Genomic DNA, 18159 nt, shown 5'->3' with positions numbered 1-18159 from the left:
TCTTTAAAATATGAAAATTTGTGTTGAAGCTTGTATTTACAATTACAGATCAATCGTCAAAGGTATATTTGAAAACTTATTAGGTACTTAAAGTTAAGGAATTAAAATCGGGAATAAAAATTTATAAAAGTATTCATCATTTTTCAAGTTAGAATGAATATTAATATACGAAGTCTTTGCAAGTTATATTAGTTTGGAAAAATGATAAAAGTTATTTACATATGTTATTATTATGTCTTTCTGCAATGACCTTACTCAATACTATTAGTTTTAAATTAAAATAAACTCATAATTAAAAATGTCTCAAGTAACAATCTATGAACGAAACCGTCTTTCTGTATATAACTGTAAGAGAAGTTTACATAAATATTCATTCGTAACATTGCAAACGAGGATTGTTAATGACGAATGTCGTCAATTCAAACCGGCTTTTGCATGCATCGTGCGCGTGATAGCGCAGGCTTGTAGAACGGGCGGGGAGAGGGGTGCCGGCCACGCTGTTTGCATGCACCGACCACGTGCTTCTGAGTCTTTATTACTGTGCAACAAAATTTTACATACCAATATTGTTGAAGTAAAAAAAAATATTTATCTCACTTGGATCTTTAATTATTTCTTTTCATATATTGCAGAACAATAAAAGTAAAGTAGCTCAGAGCAGAAAATTTAAACTTAAAAATTTTAGCTAATTACTTGTCAAAAATTATGTGTTTTATGAACGGTATCATATAGTGACAATAAAGATTTATGGTAGATGTATATATGGTTATTACGTGTATATTAATGTACATAAAAAGTATGATCTTTATTTTTTAATAATTGTTATTAAAATGCACATTTAAAAAGACTCCTATAGTAAGATTAACCACAGAATAAATTTAACAGTATTTTTATTATAAATTATACCTTGAATTATTAAATGGATATTGGTTTATTGTTAAAAAGAAGTTTCAATAGTTAGTATTTAATATATAAATAGCTTCTATTTTTAAATAAAATACAATCTATGTGTTTTTATTTTTTTTTACTATAGTGGTTATTCTTTTTATTTTTTATAGACTGCTTTGTTACATAGTCTGTGGCTAGAGTTACATTTGAGAAGTGCGGGGTGAGGTGGGGAGAAGCGTTCGACTGCGCAGTGCGCGCTAACTGAACGAACCATAATATAATCCAGTGCCTGTTCAGCAGTAGAAGTGAAATTGGCTCTTTTGCCAATCTAATGGAACAGCGTTCCTTCGAGCAAGTGTCATCGTCAATCGTGCTAAACAAATCAAACATTCGCCACAAACGTGACAATTGCCGAAAACAGCAAATACTGCTTTTGCTATTATGTTGTTTAAACGGATCATTGAAGGAAAGTCGATGTTGAACGCTGATGTTAAGGATAGGTCACCAGAGAAATGTTCTAGAAGGAAGTCGGAATGCGACGGTTGTGGGGAACATTCCACGTAAGTGAGACTACAATTCTCGCTTTCTTATTCTTATCATAAGTATATCGACTCTGTGATTTGTTACGATATTTTGTATACAATTATTTTGTTTACAAAACATCACGTCTGCCAAGGCAGAAGTGTCGTATTCGAATAGTGAAATCTGATTTGAAAAAGTAAACATTCGATTCAAATATATAAACATGGAACGAGTTGCCTTCCTGTCTTTCTATAATGATTTAGGTTTAATTGAAATGAGAGGCTAAGGTGGCTTATTTAATACTTGTATCTAACAGTTTGCGAATTTAGGTATTAGCAACTAGGCCGAATTCGTAATAATCATGTTAATGTGATCGCGGCTGAAGTAAATTGTGAGAGAACTGTATTGAAAGATGTTCAGCTACATTTATATCTGCAACTATTTTCAAACCTTTTGTCTAAGAAAGGCTTAGAGTACTTGTACTGCCCCATCGATTACTTTCTTCTTTACTTTTAGATGTGCAGCATCTAGAAAGTTTTTTTTTTGTAATTATCAAATAGTATTACGAATTGATCATACTGTCCAGCCAGAATGACAAATTCCAAGAATGAATTTTGCATTTAATACAAAATGTTCAAGGGATAAAAAAACTGGTTTGCGTCGACTTATAAATTTAAGCGCCTCACTTTCATAATTCATTTATAACAAACTTTAATTATGTGTACAAAAACGTACACTGATATAAGAATAACAATTGTAGATGACTTCATTTCTATATGAACATATAACCTAGTCTAATAAATAAGTTTTAAAATTGTTTTATTTTAATTAGTTGTCCCTAGGAGCAGATATGCTTCACTGAGTCTATTTATGTAATTTAAAACAGCCCCAAACTCCACTACGATTTACAAACTTTCCTTACATAAATTAAAAATATTTGTCTACTAAATATGTATTTTGTTGATACATATTTACTCTTTTGCGGTGCTGATAAGGTTACAGATAATTCCAAGTAACGTGACGAAATGTCATAACATCCAAAAGTATCATGACGTATTGTTAGAATGGGAAACTGGGAAAACTCGTCGATCTACTTGTAGTTAATAATAAAACAATTTATTATGATTCATAACATATCGTCAACATTCAAATTAATTATTGTTGTTCAAATGATAATAAACACGTATATAATAACTGATTCCATAAAATATGGTATGTTTAGAAACATACCAAAATTGTACGAATTCGAACGCATAAAAACATTTTTACCGATGATTGCCGTTTCAAACCCAGGCACAATTGAAATTTCATGTGCTTAATTTGTGTTTATAATTCATCTCGATCTTGTCGGTGAAAGTTTTCCTTCACCTGCAGGCGTCTAATTTCAACGAAATTCTGCTACATTTTAACACATCAACCCGTACTGGATCAACGTGTTGGATTACGCTCCTAACCTTCTCCTTAATGAGAGAGGAAACTTCAGCACAGCAGTGGGAAATTTACAGGCTGTTACTATACTGCTGTTTACTAAATTGCCTGGGTTTAGTATCCATCTGATGATTTGATAAACCAAGAAAACGTTGCGCTTCCTTCTTCCTAACTTTCTAAATTTTTGGACCCAAAATATTCCTTTGGGATTCGTTTTGATATGTCAGTAACTCATCACGTGTATCTGTATACAAAATAAGATCATTATCCTTATTAAATACAGACGCAATAAAATTATTATTGATTGACAAAAATCAACCACCGATTCGAAAATACTGTACTGACATTTGAAATTCAGTGCGGTCAGATATGATTTTTTTTTAATGTTATCGTCATTAAAACAGCCTGGTGGCGATGATCTTATAAGCACACAAGAATAAAGCACTTATAAAGTAAAACAATCCATCTTTTAATTTATTACAATACTAAATACTAATATTATGTCTCATAATTCGGAATTATTCGGAATAAATTGACATAAAACATCACAGGGTATATAAAACCTCATCTTTCCTGTATAGCTCATACTATAATCATTTTTATTAACTTACTTTACCTTTACTTTACTTAACATTACTGTTATCCTTTCATTCCATTCTTAAATTAATGAAATATCCATCTCCATTGTTATACTTAGTATAGTATTTATGCGTTGCGTCACTCAGCTTTGTAAACACTAATATTATACGACACTTTTGCGTTGCTATTTATAATTTGACCCCTTCGCAAAACATTCGACATTTAAAAACGTTTAAACATTTTACTTTTATTTATAAACAGAAGTATGGAAATGAATACTAACTTTGATGTAACTTTTGAATAATGGAGGAGGATAATGACAATTTGATAAACGCTGATAGATTTGACTTTTGTGCACAAATATATATATATATATGAACAGCATACACATGCACATGCATTGACGTATTCAGGGGATTCAGTTCTCAGTTAGCAGTTCTGCAGTTCTCAAGATAGATCACGATATAATTAGCACCCAAAGTTTGTGAAAGTCGTTTTATAAGTTTAAGTATCAATGCCTTCGAGCAAAGAATTACAATCAAAATATTAATATACGTAAACAGCAAATTTATTTTTTATTTTTACATTTAAGTGAAACCCAATTTTTTATTCATTACATAATTAGCTGCAAAACTTTATTCAATAAAATAATAAACCAAAATATATTTTGGTACTTACTTTTTTAAGTTAGTTAGTTTAATATCACGTATATGTCGATTTAACAACATAATATTTAAATATTAAATTTAAAAATGCAATGGTTAAACTAAACAACTTAAAGTTGTGTCAGTGACACACAATTAACTTTGTTAGAATGAGACCGATCATTATAATTGTATTATTGTATAATATTTAACACTCCAAAGTCTATTGTACTATCTCGTACGAAAGTGTTATACCAAAATAATGGTTCGTTCAATTTAAATGTTCAGATAGTTACACGAGTAACATAAATAATGAACACGCACTTTTTGAAGTTTAATCAATGGACAACAACTCTGTTTACAGTTTATTTGTGTACATTAAATAGAGATAAAACTATTCTACACAGAATTGCAACTAGATTTGTTGTGTCTTCTTGTAATTATTTACTAATTACATCCGGGGGCTCGTCCCATACGTCCAAGATTCTGCTTAATCGTGACGACACATGTTTGCGGCCAATCTTGAGGTCACAGTATCAAGGGTCTCGATAGATAACCTCTAATAATGTAGATCTTCATATAAACTCCTCGTTGCTGTAATTATTGATCAGTTATTGTTCGTGCTTTATACTTGACATACGAATGTTATTTGAGAATATATTCTAATGTTAAGATACCATTCGTTATAGTAAATATTACACGTCTTTTCAGTATATTGGAGGAAATGATGAAGATGGTGCTGCTTGGTGTAGTTTTGTGGGCGGGGGTTTCGTTTGGAAGTCACGTTGCTCCCTACCCACTGAACTTAATTGTGACCACAGGTATGTTTAACAAGATATTTGATCTTGTCTAATTCTGCTATGTTTTGATACATATTTGACTTATATTATTTTTACAGATATAATTCATCCACCACCTATGTATGACTTCCCGTTTCCAAGCGCCCAAATGCTTAAGAAACTACCTCCTGTGACTACTGAACATACAAATAAGTCAATAACTACAAGCAAGCTATCTGTTTCGATGCTTGAACGTTTGGAGCAAAACTTAAATTGGGCAGGGATTAAGCCGCAATCAGGATCTGCAGCGCAAGGACTTTCAATACACGGTTTACCATCAAATGATGCAATGAAGTATGAGAAATCATCTATGATTATTTCAAAAGCATCGCAAAATTTGGTTTGGACTAAATGTACAAGGTAAGAAAATAAGTTATTTGTAGCAAAACTAAGTATTTTATTATTTCAAATTTATCTTTGTTGGTTCTAAAAGTACAGTCAACTTGGAAAGTGATTAAAGTTAAACAAAAATGCTTTATAATAACGTGAGAAAGATATAGTGATTTCTTTATGTATTTCTGAAAATAATAGTAGAATAATTTTGTAGAAAAATGTTGGTTGTTTTGTTACCAAGTATGGGACAAACATGGAATGTCTATATTGATTTATATTTTGATGTTTTACTTTAGATACGGCTTGGAACCCGACGAGTGTGCGAGTTTCATAAGTACGTTAAACTTACGTGAAAGTGAATATGGACCTGAGTGCGCACAATTGGAACGGTTCACGTGCCCGAAGAATAAAATGTCGTCAAAGTATCGCATGTTTGATGGCTCTTGTAATAATCCCGTAAGATCTTCGTGGGGCCAGGCCCTGACTGGTTACAAGCGTCTCCTGCATCCAAGATACGCCGATGGCATTGAAGAAGTAAGTCACTTAGGTTAACATGTACAATGTTTGTAATCTTAGTATATAAGATAAAGATATGAGGTTGTTTCAATTTCAAAGCAATTTAAATTAACGAGTTTTTTTTATCGTAGCCTCGTCGCGCCATTAGCCATAAAGATTTACCTTCAGCTCGGCTAGTAAGCGTAGTGTTAGGAGATAACATGGATGTTCCCGACAGCAAGAAGACAATTATCTTGCCTTTATGGAGTCAATTTATCTTCCACGACTTGGTTCATACTCCTGTCCGCAAAACAAGTGAGTCATTTAAGGTTATCACATATGTCTATAAAGTATTTGAATAATATTTTGATTGTTAAACAATGGAAATTAATGAAATTATAATTTAGCATCGATATTGCATTCGATATTTTTTTAAAGCGTTTCAAATGGTAAAAGTAAAAAGTAAAGTAACAGCCTGTAAATTCCCACTGCTGGGCTAAAGGCCTCCTCTCCCTTTGAGGAGAAGGTTTGGAACATATTCCACCACGCTGTTCTAATGCGGGTTGGTGGAATACACATGTGGCAGAATTTCTATGAAATTTGTCACATGCAGGTTTCCTCACGATGTTTTCCTTCACCGCTGAGCACGAGATGAATTATAAAGACAAATTAAGCACATGAATCAGCGGTGCTCGCCTGGGTTTGAACCCGCAATCATCGGTTAAGATGCACGCGTTCTAACCACTGGGCCATCTCAGCTCAAATGGTACTACAAATTTATATAAAAAAACAATGTAATGCATACTCATACATATCGTTTAGAGTATTCAATTATATGCCTATAAAATGAATCCTTATTCTGAGACATTTCATAATAGAATCAATTTTAGCAATTTTTTTTACAAAAGTGTGTGTCTTTAACAGTTCACACGAACCAGCCTATCCGCTGTTGCGATAACGATGGTTACAACTTGGCGCCTCGCTACTTGCATCCCAGCTGCATGCCAATCTCAGTGTCTAGCGATGACCCAATATACGGCAAAAAATACGTGACTTGTTTGGACTACACGCGGTCCGTTACCACTTTCCGTGGCGACTGTACTTTTGGAGCTGCGGAACAGGTGAGTTCGTTATTACTTATTTTTCTCTTGATCGTCGACGAAATATATCTAAAGAACTATTCAAATCATTTCATTGGGCGTTTCGGAGATAACTGGGTCAAACATACCAATCCGTGAATGTTATAGAATAAATATAGAGATATTGTGTGTGTCGCCACTAACTCGCGTGTTGTATTGGTTTTTTTAAATAACAAATGTTTATTAATAAACATTCATTATAATATTTCAATAGTATAATAATACAAAAAAACAACATTTTAATTGTTTTATTAAACGCAATATACGTTAAGTACGAAATTAAATATGCATGCTTGTGTTATTTTCATATCACGTGTTGACTACCGACATGAGTATTTACTTACATAGTTATTGTTAGAAATGATAAGATATAAGAAGCTTTGATATTTTAAAAGTCAATAATACGTAATTATATTGATATAATTAAAGGAATATAATTAATTAAGGCGCGTGTATATTTTGCATAAAATATTCTAGAATACATAAATATTAACTGTGGCAATGAACATTTTGTTTTAATTTCTATTTCTATAGTAAATTGCTGACACGAGGCAATACAAGATATCTTATACAGCAATCCAGCCCTTTTTTGCTGAATAACATTATTAAAATGTATTCAATTTAATATTTCATTACTATAAAAAAAATGTTTTTAATTGTGGCAACATTGTATAAAAGTGCATAAAAAGTACATTGACCTCAATATTTATTGAAGACCTAAAAATTTTCCATTGATTCCATTTATTGATTTGTGTTTTACGAATTTTATTGAAAGATACGTTAGTTTAACGAGTTCTATTGACATCAATAAAACAATAAAGATAGATCGGTATAATTTAACATTTCAATTCATTTCTGTGTATCGATTGACTTGAAAACGTATCTATTTCATTATAATTACATGTACTGTAGGGAAAATATATTCATGATATTAATATATTTATGTTATGGATTTACATAATTGTCTTCAATGTACTTTAAACTAACGATAAGATACTAGTGTGATTAATACATAATCTGTGTATTCACTCATGAAGACGCCTTAATAGTTAACTTATTGTAGTATTAATATGAGTGGGTCTCGTGCTTACAAGATGTATTAGTGTGCGTGAGTAAAATACGAGTAACGACAGCAAAAAAAAAATGAGAACAAATTTTTATAAGTTTATTTAATTAAAACGCCGATGATTATTTATATATATATTTTGGTGGTTGTGCTTTGTGCATCCCCCCCTGGGTGTGTACCATCCACTCATTGGATATTCTACTGAATTTGTCTTTAATGATGCTATGTTTTTATTTCATGATTCTTAATGATATCGAATTACATATTGTATTGTATAATCTTAGTCACTAAGGCAACTAAGGTTATACAAGAATGCGGTTAAAGGTAACTAAACTAAAAATAAACTCACCTTACGATGCAAAAGGATAACAAAAAATAGAATAGGTTCTATGCGCAAACCAGTCATTCTAAATATAACTTCAAACAACTCGTTCGTTTGCCTTTCAATTACGTATTTTATATAACTATCCACCTTCATAACATAGCATAAAACAAAGTCGCTTACCGCTGTTTGTCTCTATATATACTTAGATCTTTAAAATTACGCAACTGATTTTGATGCGGTTTTTTTAATAGATACACAAACTCAAAAAACTTTATTCAATATAGAAGAATTACACTTTCTTATTGATGGTCAATTGAAACACTATCACCGGTTCGGAAAAGAATTTTCTTTTCCGAAGCGGTGGTAGTGGTAGTGCAGGGTATTTACCCTGACTTGAGGACTGGCGAAAGAATCTCAGCGGGTTTTTTTTGTTTGTCATATATAATATTAACAATTTAATATGAGATGAAATAGCCCGGAGGCGATCGTTTCATTCCCAAGGTGTGCTATCGATCGATAGAGTGATTCGAGAGATTTTTTCTATATTATACATGGACAATATAGAAAATAAATACTAATAATTTCAGAAGTTTCTTATGTGATGTCGTAAATAAACAAATTCTGTATATATTAACTATCAGCATTTCACTCGTGCATAGCTGGGGCGGGTCGCTAGTTGGTATACAAAGGGCATAAGTAACTCGTGACTAATATTGTCTGACACTGCACAGTGTACGTCTGATTAAGCATTATTTTTCTGATCAATTGATTGGGTTTAATTGGCTTATAATTCTCTTGCAAGATTCGATCTAAACGACTTAAGTATCACTAGAAAAATATGTTATGTTGAATAAATTACGTCTTTTTCATTCTAAATACGGACACACTAAAGCGCAGTACAAACAATAACAATTAAACGTTTCAAGGTTGCATATTAAATTCAACTGCTAAGTAACCGGCTTTATATTTACTAATACGTTACGTAAAATCAATCGTGTAACTACGTTTTACGTAACTCATTATAAGTAGTTTAATTAATTGGTGTCCTTTGAAATTATTGATAAGTTAATCTATTAGTTCATCTTAAATATTATACTATCGATCTAATTATTACTGTTTAATATACTTGTTTATGAGCTTGCATTTGATGTCGATATATGAGCTATAAGTTGCTTAAGCAACTCATATTTTCTTATAGTTTGAGATATGAAAATGAAACGATTATGAATAAATAATAATAAATATTGGACATACATTACTCTGATCCCAATAAGACTAGCTAAAGCACTTGTGTTATGGAAAATCAGAAGTAACAAACACCCAAGACAACATAGAAAACTAATGAATTTTCTATATTGACTCGGCCGGGGATCGAATCCGGGACCTCAGAGTGGCGTACCCATGAAAACCGGTGTACACACTTCTTGACTACGGAGGTCGTCAAATGAATTGCTCATATTTTATTTTTGTGATGAATAAACGAATAACTATTTTGTTGAAACTGTTTGGTGAGCGTGACCTTAAAATTGTAATGCGATACAAAAATATTTTCTTTGTTTCAAATTTTAAATTATTTTAATAACATTCCACAATATTGTTGAAAATATTTTCTTAATAATTATTTATTACTCACGGAGCATATTTAATAAGAACATTTCGTTTAATAATAAACGTTTTTATTAGAAATTATCGGTAAGAACATTTACGATCAATTGTTATCGAGTTATTTAATATTCTTACAATAATTGTAGTTGAACACATTTCACGATTATATTTCGACCTTGTTTATCAACCTTGCATGAAGGCTCAGATCGAACTCATATATCGATATTTTCTCGATTTAACTCGATTATAGCAACAGCTCTGAATCTGTAGAGAGCTAACTATACACCACGTAACCCAGAATGCGTGGTTATATTTAGGAATGCGTAACATCTACTTTCGGGTTGCATTAGCTTCTTATTTTACACTTTTAGTATTTCTGAAATTTTTTGTACTGAATTATTTTCATATAGCTGGAAGATAAGTTTACTATAGGGAGTCAAATCAAGGAATTGTCAAAACATGTATAACTATTACATACCCTTGATATTTCTAAACCGAATGGAATTATAAATTGGTGTTAATAGACAATCAACGCATGTTTAAATTGTAGGCTTAATTGACAAATATTTATAGCGTTCCCTTAAACACCATTCGCTTTATTCGCTCTATTTTCTCAAGCAGATGCACTTTTTGATAGCACAAACTTTTATAATTGGTTAACTTTAATCTTCAGCACGCGATTATATCTATTATAAAAGATAAAATCACATCCCTATAGTCTATTGGTGCCTTCACGAACCTCGGAAACTCATAAGTTGTCTCTGTGAACAACAACACTATGTATTGCTGCTTCGTGGTATAGGTGTAGTTCTAAAATGTTTTTTTTTGTATATTTTAATATATCATTTTTAAATTTGTCCATAGATGAACCAAGCAACTCATTTCATGGATGGCTCCCATATCTACGGAACGAACAGTCGTGACGCCGCAGCGCTGCGCGAGAAGACAGGCGGTCTTTTGAAGACGAGCACAGTTGACAATGAGGAGTTACTGCCTTTAACAACAAACCCAACAGAAAAATGCCTCGTCAATTCTGATTCTGATGCCTGCTTTAATACTGGTGAGATTTGAAAACTTACCTTAAGTAACAGACTCTTAAAGACTCATAGTTTGCTTAAGGCTACCTTCCTGTTTGAGGATATCGTGCGAAGCTTATTCCACCAAACTCCTTCAATGTAGGTTCATGGACACATATTTAAGCAAAAGTTTCATTGAAATTAGACAAATGCTGGTTTCCCACAATATCCCCAAAAGTTTTCCTTCATAGCCGAGAGCACGATGTGAATTAAGTATATTTATAAAGTATGTACGTATTCGGTGGTGCTTACCTGGGTTTAAACCCACAATCATCGTTTAAGATGTACGAAAAAACTAATCTAACCACTACTTATAAAATATTTTCTATTTGAGCTCTATTATTGATAACATTTTTAACTACAACTTCATATACCTTCTAGTTATACTCATTACTAAGGCACATGCTATTATATTTTCTTTTCTTAAGTCTACATCTCTATGGATTAAAGTCTCGTGCTATTAATTAAATTAATTACAAGAGTAACATTCAAATAATAATTTATTATAAATTACACGCTTATGCGAGGCGTGTGCGACAAAATCTTAAGGGTCAGCATCGACACAACGTATACTTTTGATCTAATGACGCCACTGTTGTTTGCATTCGTTTTAACTTATCGTTAGTCATATTTCACGTTGAATCATCAAATACTTAATAAGCTATATAAATTAAACATAGCTATAGGTTTACAATGTGCGACGTAATAAATTGTGGTAGATGTTTTATTAGGACATAAAGAGGTCATTACACGAAATATATCTTAAGATTTTATTATTTCTTTGTAGGGGATGTTCGTGCAAACATGCACCCGGGATTGACCAGCCTTCACTCATTATGGGTCAGGGAACATAACCGTATCGCCAAAGCATTGGCTAATTTGAACCCTGGATGGAATTCTGACAAATTGTACCACGAGGCCAGAAGGATTGTTGTGGCTGAATTGCAGCATATTACGTTCAAGCATTGGCTGCCTGCTTTGACTGGTGAGTTATTAAACTTAAAACATATCTTTGAATAACATCAATACTTTTGTTTTTCACTCAAATGTTAACTAAGTAGACCTAAATAGAGTTGAATGAAAAAGTAAGTAAAGTAAAAGTATAGTAACAGCTTGTAAATTTCCCGCTGCTGGGATAAGGCCTTCTCTTCCATTAAGGAGAGGGCTTGGAATATATTCCACCACGCTGTTCCAATGCAGGTTGTTAGAATACACATGTGGCAGAATTTCGACGAAATTAGACACATGCAGGTTTCCTCACGATGTTTTCCTTCACCGCCGAGCACGAGATGAATTATAAACACAAATTAAGCACATATATATAGTGGTGCTTGCCTGGGTTTGAACCCGCAATCATCGGTTAGGATGCACGCGTTCTAACCACTGGGCCATCTCAGCTCATATGAATGAAAATACATTCCTTATATATTAAATCGTTGGGAAATTACGCATAATATTGAGGATAATTTAAGGATAATACGTGTAAATTAAGATGACTATATCGTTAACTAGCCGTTCACTCATGACGCCGTTCACTCGCTCAGCACGTGATAATACTGAAATACAGCGTGATTGGATTCTTAAGTACTTACATTACAAAATATTATCTACGTGTATATCCTCGTTTATATACTTTGCTATGTTAATATTAGTGCACATAAGCTAGCAGTATAGTCTTAAGTTTCAAATATAATGCACACAGATATACTTCGCTGCACACTAACAAACTAATTTGTAAACATTGACTATTGTTGATGATAAATATGCAATGTTGTTTGTTAACATACATAATAAGAGATATGAGTTATAAGAATGAATTTACGTCAACATATAATGACAAGATATATTTTTAAATAAGAAACTGTTGTTGTTTGTTGGATTATAGAATTAAATTTTCATATTAAATACGGTATTACAGCGTGTTTTGCGACGAGATACAGATGAGAGGCAAATACAGACGATAGTAATAATTAGTATGTGATTTTATGCGAAAAAAAAATGTAATAAAATTGATAATAACATTTAAAGGATATACGTATCTAAAATAAAAAAGACAAAGCCAAAGTCAACCTTTTTGTCATTCGTGGATTCGATTCGTGATTTAATTAAAGATTAGGAAAGCGACTAAACAGCAACGATTTCATTTTGAATTTAATATTCGATTACGATAGATTGACAATTCGTTTCTTAATTTAGAAATGACCTGTGAACAGATGATACGAAAATATACGTCGTTTTACAAAATACGACGAAGTTATTAAAATAACATTGTATTTGTATGTTGTTAATAAATATAAAACACACACATGTATACAATTACAATTCAATTGGTTTAGTTAGATCAATTTTGTTCTTTCTTCAGTTGATTTTCGTTTTGATTTGACAGATTGTTACGTCAATTTTATAAGAGAGAGAGAGGAAGAGAGAGAGAGAGATAGTAATACCATCGATTAGTACTGATGAGGTTGCAAATATATGGTGAATTTCTTTATTGTTTCAGGCAAAGTTTTCGATGAACTTTACGATAGTTACGATTCCGGTTACAATTCGGACGTTGATCCGACTATCACTAACTCGTTCGCGACTGCCGCGTTCCACTTCGTGAACAGCTTGCTCGATCAGGACATCGAGTCGATGGACGAGAACAACAATATGACGTCACACCGTCTCGTACACAACTACTTCAACCCGCAATTGCTTGCTCAGAAGAAGGGTCTGGAGAATCTACTCAGAGGAATGGTCAACCAGAAGAGTCAAGGATTGGACCTGAACTATGATGACGATGTAAGTTGCTTTACTAATATCTTGTAATACTTCTTAAGATGTTTTTTGGTATAGCATATGATTGTGCGCTGTGTTCTTGTTTAAGTTGTAGTGAGTAGAGCTGGTTATTTAAAGAGGGGGGGGGGGGGTGTTGGACGCTAGCGATTTCTATATATGTTATGGTATCCCTTTACTTCCAGTGGGGGAAATACTTAATAAATAAAATATAAAAAAAAGTACAACTCACCCCGCTATGCTACTAAACATAAATAATTTATATTGCTCTTCCTCATTGATGAGTGCGTCATTGTAATTATAGACAAAGGAAATAAGATTTTAGTTTAGATAATTATATAATTACTTGAGCATAAGAATGTACCAAAGTTATACAATAACAGGACCAAAAAAAAGACTCAAAAGGTCGCGCCTAAAAATAAAGACGCGGAAAAAGAAAGAATTAAAAATCAGAGCCGCCATAATTGGTGTATAGTTAACATGTCTTATTTACTATCAGACCGTCAGTCCGTTCTAATATTACATGATAAAATATAAGCAGTAAAGAACACACTTCAATGTAAAATATATGAAAAATGACTTTATCTTTTAAATATTTTAAATTGTTTGTGCTTCATAAAATTTCGTTTTAATTCGATTACAACATTATTTAGCTTTGTATGAATATAAAAATATTAATATAACAAAGATAGGTTCTAGGTTATTTTATTTTTGTGATTCAAGAAGCAATTAGTAGTAACCTCCAAAACATTATACACTTATGTGCATTCATCGTATATTAATTAATTAATTTACGAGTTTATTTCGTTTCTCTTATTTGAAATGTTTATTAAATATCCGAAAGTAAAGAAAGTATGCGTTTGTCACTACGACTTCTGTATAGTAAATGTTGTCGTCTTTCGAAAGTATTTTAACGTGTGACCTTATTGAGACGAGTTTTCGATAAATTATAACTGCATTCAACTTTCAATCTTAAATAATTCAAATTAAAGTTCATTTAAAATTGATATTTAAATCGATAATCTTTATAATCTAAACGAAACGTCAATCAAGATATTAATACGACAGCGTCCTAATTTGAATCTCAGAATTTCGTTCTAGAATAAATTAAAGAGATTACTTGAAACTGGTCCTTGAGTGACTAATTGTCTACTATCTTTCCCATAATATAATTTGTTTGTTTGTTCAAATTAAAATAATTTAACTTGGTATTTAAATGACGATCTTACACTAATCTTGGCGTCGTATTATTATGTCGACGTATAAACTTGTCTATATAAATCTGTGTGTGTGTGATTAATTTCCTTCCAATTGTTTAAAATCGTTTGATGTGTATCTTCTTATTAGTAAGCAAGCTGTTTCCGGTTTTAATAAGTAAACCAAGTAAGTTATACAGTAAAGGCAACTAATAAAACATTTTAGATCCCATGATTGACTAAAACATTAATAAAGAAATTATGACGTACTAAATAAAAATACTAGGCACAAGTAATGTATTTTTATAAGAGGATCAAAAAATATTCAATTGTAATATTCAAAATAATCGTTATAGAGCGTTTCCGTGCTGAAAATGTTATAAAAGTATAGACTAAGAAGATTATTGCTCACATAGAGAATAAGATTATCACTTTGCGATCATTTTTAAATACATCTTAAGGTCCGGAGACTGAAAAAGTTATCAAAAAAATAAAAATACTAAGGTTTCGCCGGCTCTTATCAGGTCCGAGGTGCTTATTTCCTTATGGTAGATATTCGACTGTCAATAAGCAACTCTTATAATAAATAAAGATTTTTGACGTTAGAATGGTTAAAATTATTGTCAATGTCAATTTGGCCACTTACCTTTAGGCCAATTTGCTTGTCTACTCTTTATATATCAACGTTTTGTATTGTTTTAGTTACGTCACAGCTGGCTGGGCGGTTTAGATGTAATGGCGGTAGACATCCAGCGCGGTAGGGACCACGGCCTGCCCGCTTACGCACACTACCGCGCGTTGTGCGGATTACCGCTACCCACAACTTTTGACGACCTCAAAGATGTCATGCCTGCTCAGGTATGATACTAATATCATAACAATCGTTATATTTTATGAATGTTATTATAACTTCAGTTTCATTTTTATTTTATAATGATATAATGTTTGTTTCAGACGGTGGATTCCTTAGCTCGCTTGTATGAAAACCCGAGTGACATAGATCTCGTAGTGGGAATCATGGCTGAGATTCCTCTAGAAGGATCTCTTCTCGGACCAACTACAACATGCTTGATAAGTAAGTTTCAATTGATTGAAAATTATATGCGTGTCATTAACAACATTTTTAATCTGTACTTAACATACACACATACCAAAAATGTCGCTTTGGTAAATATGTGTCGACGTTATTATTTTTATTATATTTATTGTCAATTAAAAGCAAACTTGTCGCATTACATTGCAATAATTTACCAAGACTTATTTTTTGATTTTATGTAAAGAATTTTCTCTGTTTGGTATGTGGATGCGAAAGAATATTCTAGATACGAACAAAACAAATTTAAAATAGTTATAGTGTTAGTTGTGTGATTTGTTGTCGTATGATATGTGAGTGTGTGTGTGTAAGAGTCGAGATGGCCCAGTGGTTAGAACGCGTGCATCTTAACCGATGATTACGGGTTCAAACCCAGGCAAGCACCGCTGATTCATGTGCTTGATTTGTCTTTATAATTCATCTCGTGCTCAGCGGTGAAGGAAAACATCGTGAGGAAACCTGCATGTGACAAATTTCATAGAAATTCTGCCACATGTGTATTCCACCAACCCGCATTGGAACAGCGTGGTGGAATATGTTCCAAACCTTCTCCTCAAAGGGAGAGGAGGCCTTTAGCCCAGCAGTGGGAATTTACAGGCTGTCGTTGTTGTGTGTGCGTAACGAGCGTGTTGTCGCATGATATGTGTGAGTGTGTGTGTGTAACGAGGTGTTGTCGCATGTTATGTGTGAGTGTGTGTGTGTAACGAGCGCGTGGTGTGTCGTAGGGGAGCAGCTGCGGCGCACGCGCGCCGGCGACCGCTACTTCTACTCGCACGCGGACGAGGCGGGCAGCTTCAGCAAGCGCCAGCTGGCGGAGCTGCGGCGCGCGTCGCTGGGCGCCGTGCTGTGCGACAACACCGCGCTCGCAGCGCTGCAGCGCGACGTGTTCCGACCGCCCTCCGACGAGTGAGTACCGACTTACTAACCCATTATCAAATAATACAATCCAAAATATTGTTTAACTTAAAGATAGGCGCACACCGAGGCGGGCCGCAACGCATAACAAAAATTCTCCTGAATCAGTTTCATACATTTTGTATGGGCTATCGCACACCTCGAGCTGGCCGCAACGGGCCGCATCGCAACGCATTGGCGCATCACTAGCCAGGCGTATTTTTGCGGCGATGTTATGCGTTGCAATGCAGCCCGTCTTAGTGTGCGTTAGCAGACGCAACTAGTAAACGGCTGAATGAGTGCTGTTCGTCAGAACTATCCATCTTCTTAGATTGCCAAAACCTGACTGATTATAAGATATTGGGTTGCGGTGCGGCCCGATGCGCCTGCTATATGCTTTGGCGCAATTTTGCAATGCGATGCGATGAGGCCCGCCGCAATATAGTTTGCGCGAGCCTTTAAATGACAGCTACTTAGCCTACAGGTTAAATTATCCAACCTTGATTTTGATTTTGAATGGGCTAGGGTATATAAATGATAAGAGTGATAGAATTTATTTCGACCATACAAGTTTATTTCGATATTTTTCATCAATGCAAATCACGAGATGGATTACAAACACAAATTAAGTAAATTTATATTCATCACTTGAATCAGCAATCTTTGATTTAAAATCACATTTTCACCGCGGAGTCATCTCGGCAATTAACAATATGTAAATGACAGTTGAAAATATAAACTTTGTATTATTGCAGCAATCCTATCGTCTCTTGCGACGCAATCAGGAAGATAAATCTTGAAGCTTGGCAAGATCCTTCCCAGCAACCGGACATCTTAACGCGCACCAATAAATGGATCAAAAACAAAGTTGGCAGTAATTCCACAAAATAGACTGACAGTCCTTATATAGAATTAAGATTAATATATTTGTGTAGCTTTTTCTTGGTCTGCGGTGGATTGAATGGATTTTGTTATGAAAAAAATTTATAAAATAATTTAAAAATCCAATAGATCAGCAGTTGGTTGGTTGATCAGCGATGATCAGAGAGTCAGAAGTCGCAAAGTGTGTCACAACCCTAATGTGATATCCTCATTTAAAATAATCTCATGCTTAATTGTAGGAGATTTGTGTTGGTAATTATTGAAAAAATGCACAATTTTCATAGTTACGAAAATTGAGATGATTTTTTGGTTTGGCCAATTAAATACACATTATGTTGTCTTAAATTTTCGCGATTATTACACATTTAAATAAAACT

The 18159-nt window shown here is 33.3% G+C and overlaps 1 protein-coding gene across 1 annotated transcript; it reads left to right on the top strand.

Moving 5' to 3' along the window:
- The first annotated feature begins 1144 nt into the window (after positions 1–1144).
- On the top strand, positions 1145–17885 carry LOC124535137 (peroxidase-like). The gene is made up of 13 exons (XM_047111220.1): positions 1145–1448; positions 4773–4882; positions 4960–5260; positions 5530–5767; positions 5881–6043; positions 6653–6849; positions 10728–10923; positions 11727–11924; positions 13440–13723; positions 15616–15771; positions 15868–15988; positions 16732–16912; positions 17656–17885. Exons 1-13 carry the CDS (start codon positions 1330–1332, stop codon positions 17789–17791), a joined length of 2400 nt encoding a protein of 799 aa, XP_046967176.1. The 5' UTR covers positions 1145–1329; the 3' UTR covers positions 17792–17885.
- The last annotated feature ends 274 nt before the right edge of the window (positions 17886–18159 follow it).

Source organism: Vanessa cardui, chromosome 14 (genome assembly GCF_905220365.1).
Source record: "Vanessa cardui chromosome 14, ilVanCard2.1, whole genome shotgun sequence".
NCBI classification, from domain to species: domain Eukaryota; kingdom Metazoa; phylum Arthropoda; class Insecta; order Lepidoptera; family Nymphalidae; genus Vanessa; species Vanessa cardui.
This window is presented reverse-complemented; position numbering and strand designations above follow the sequence as displayed.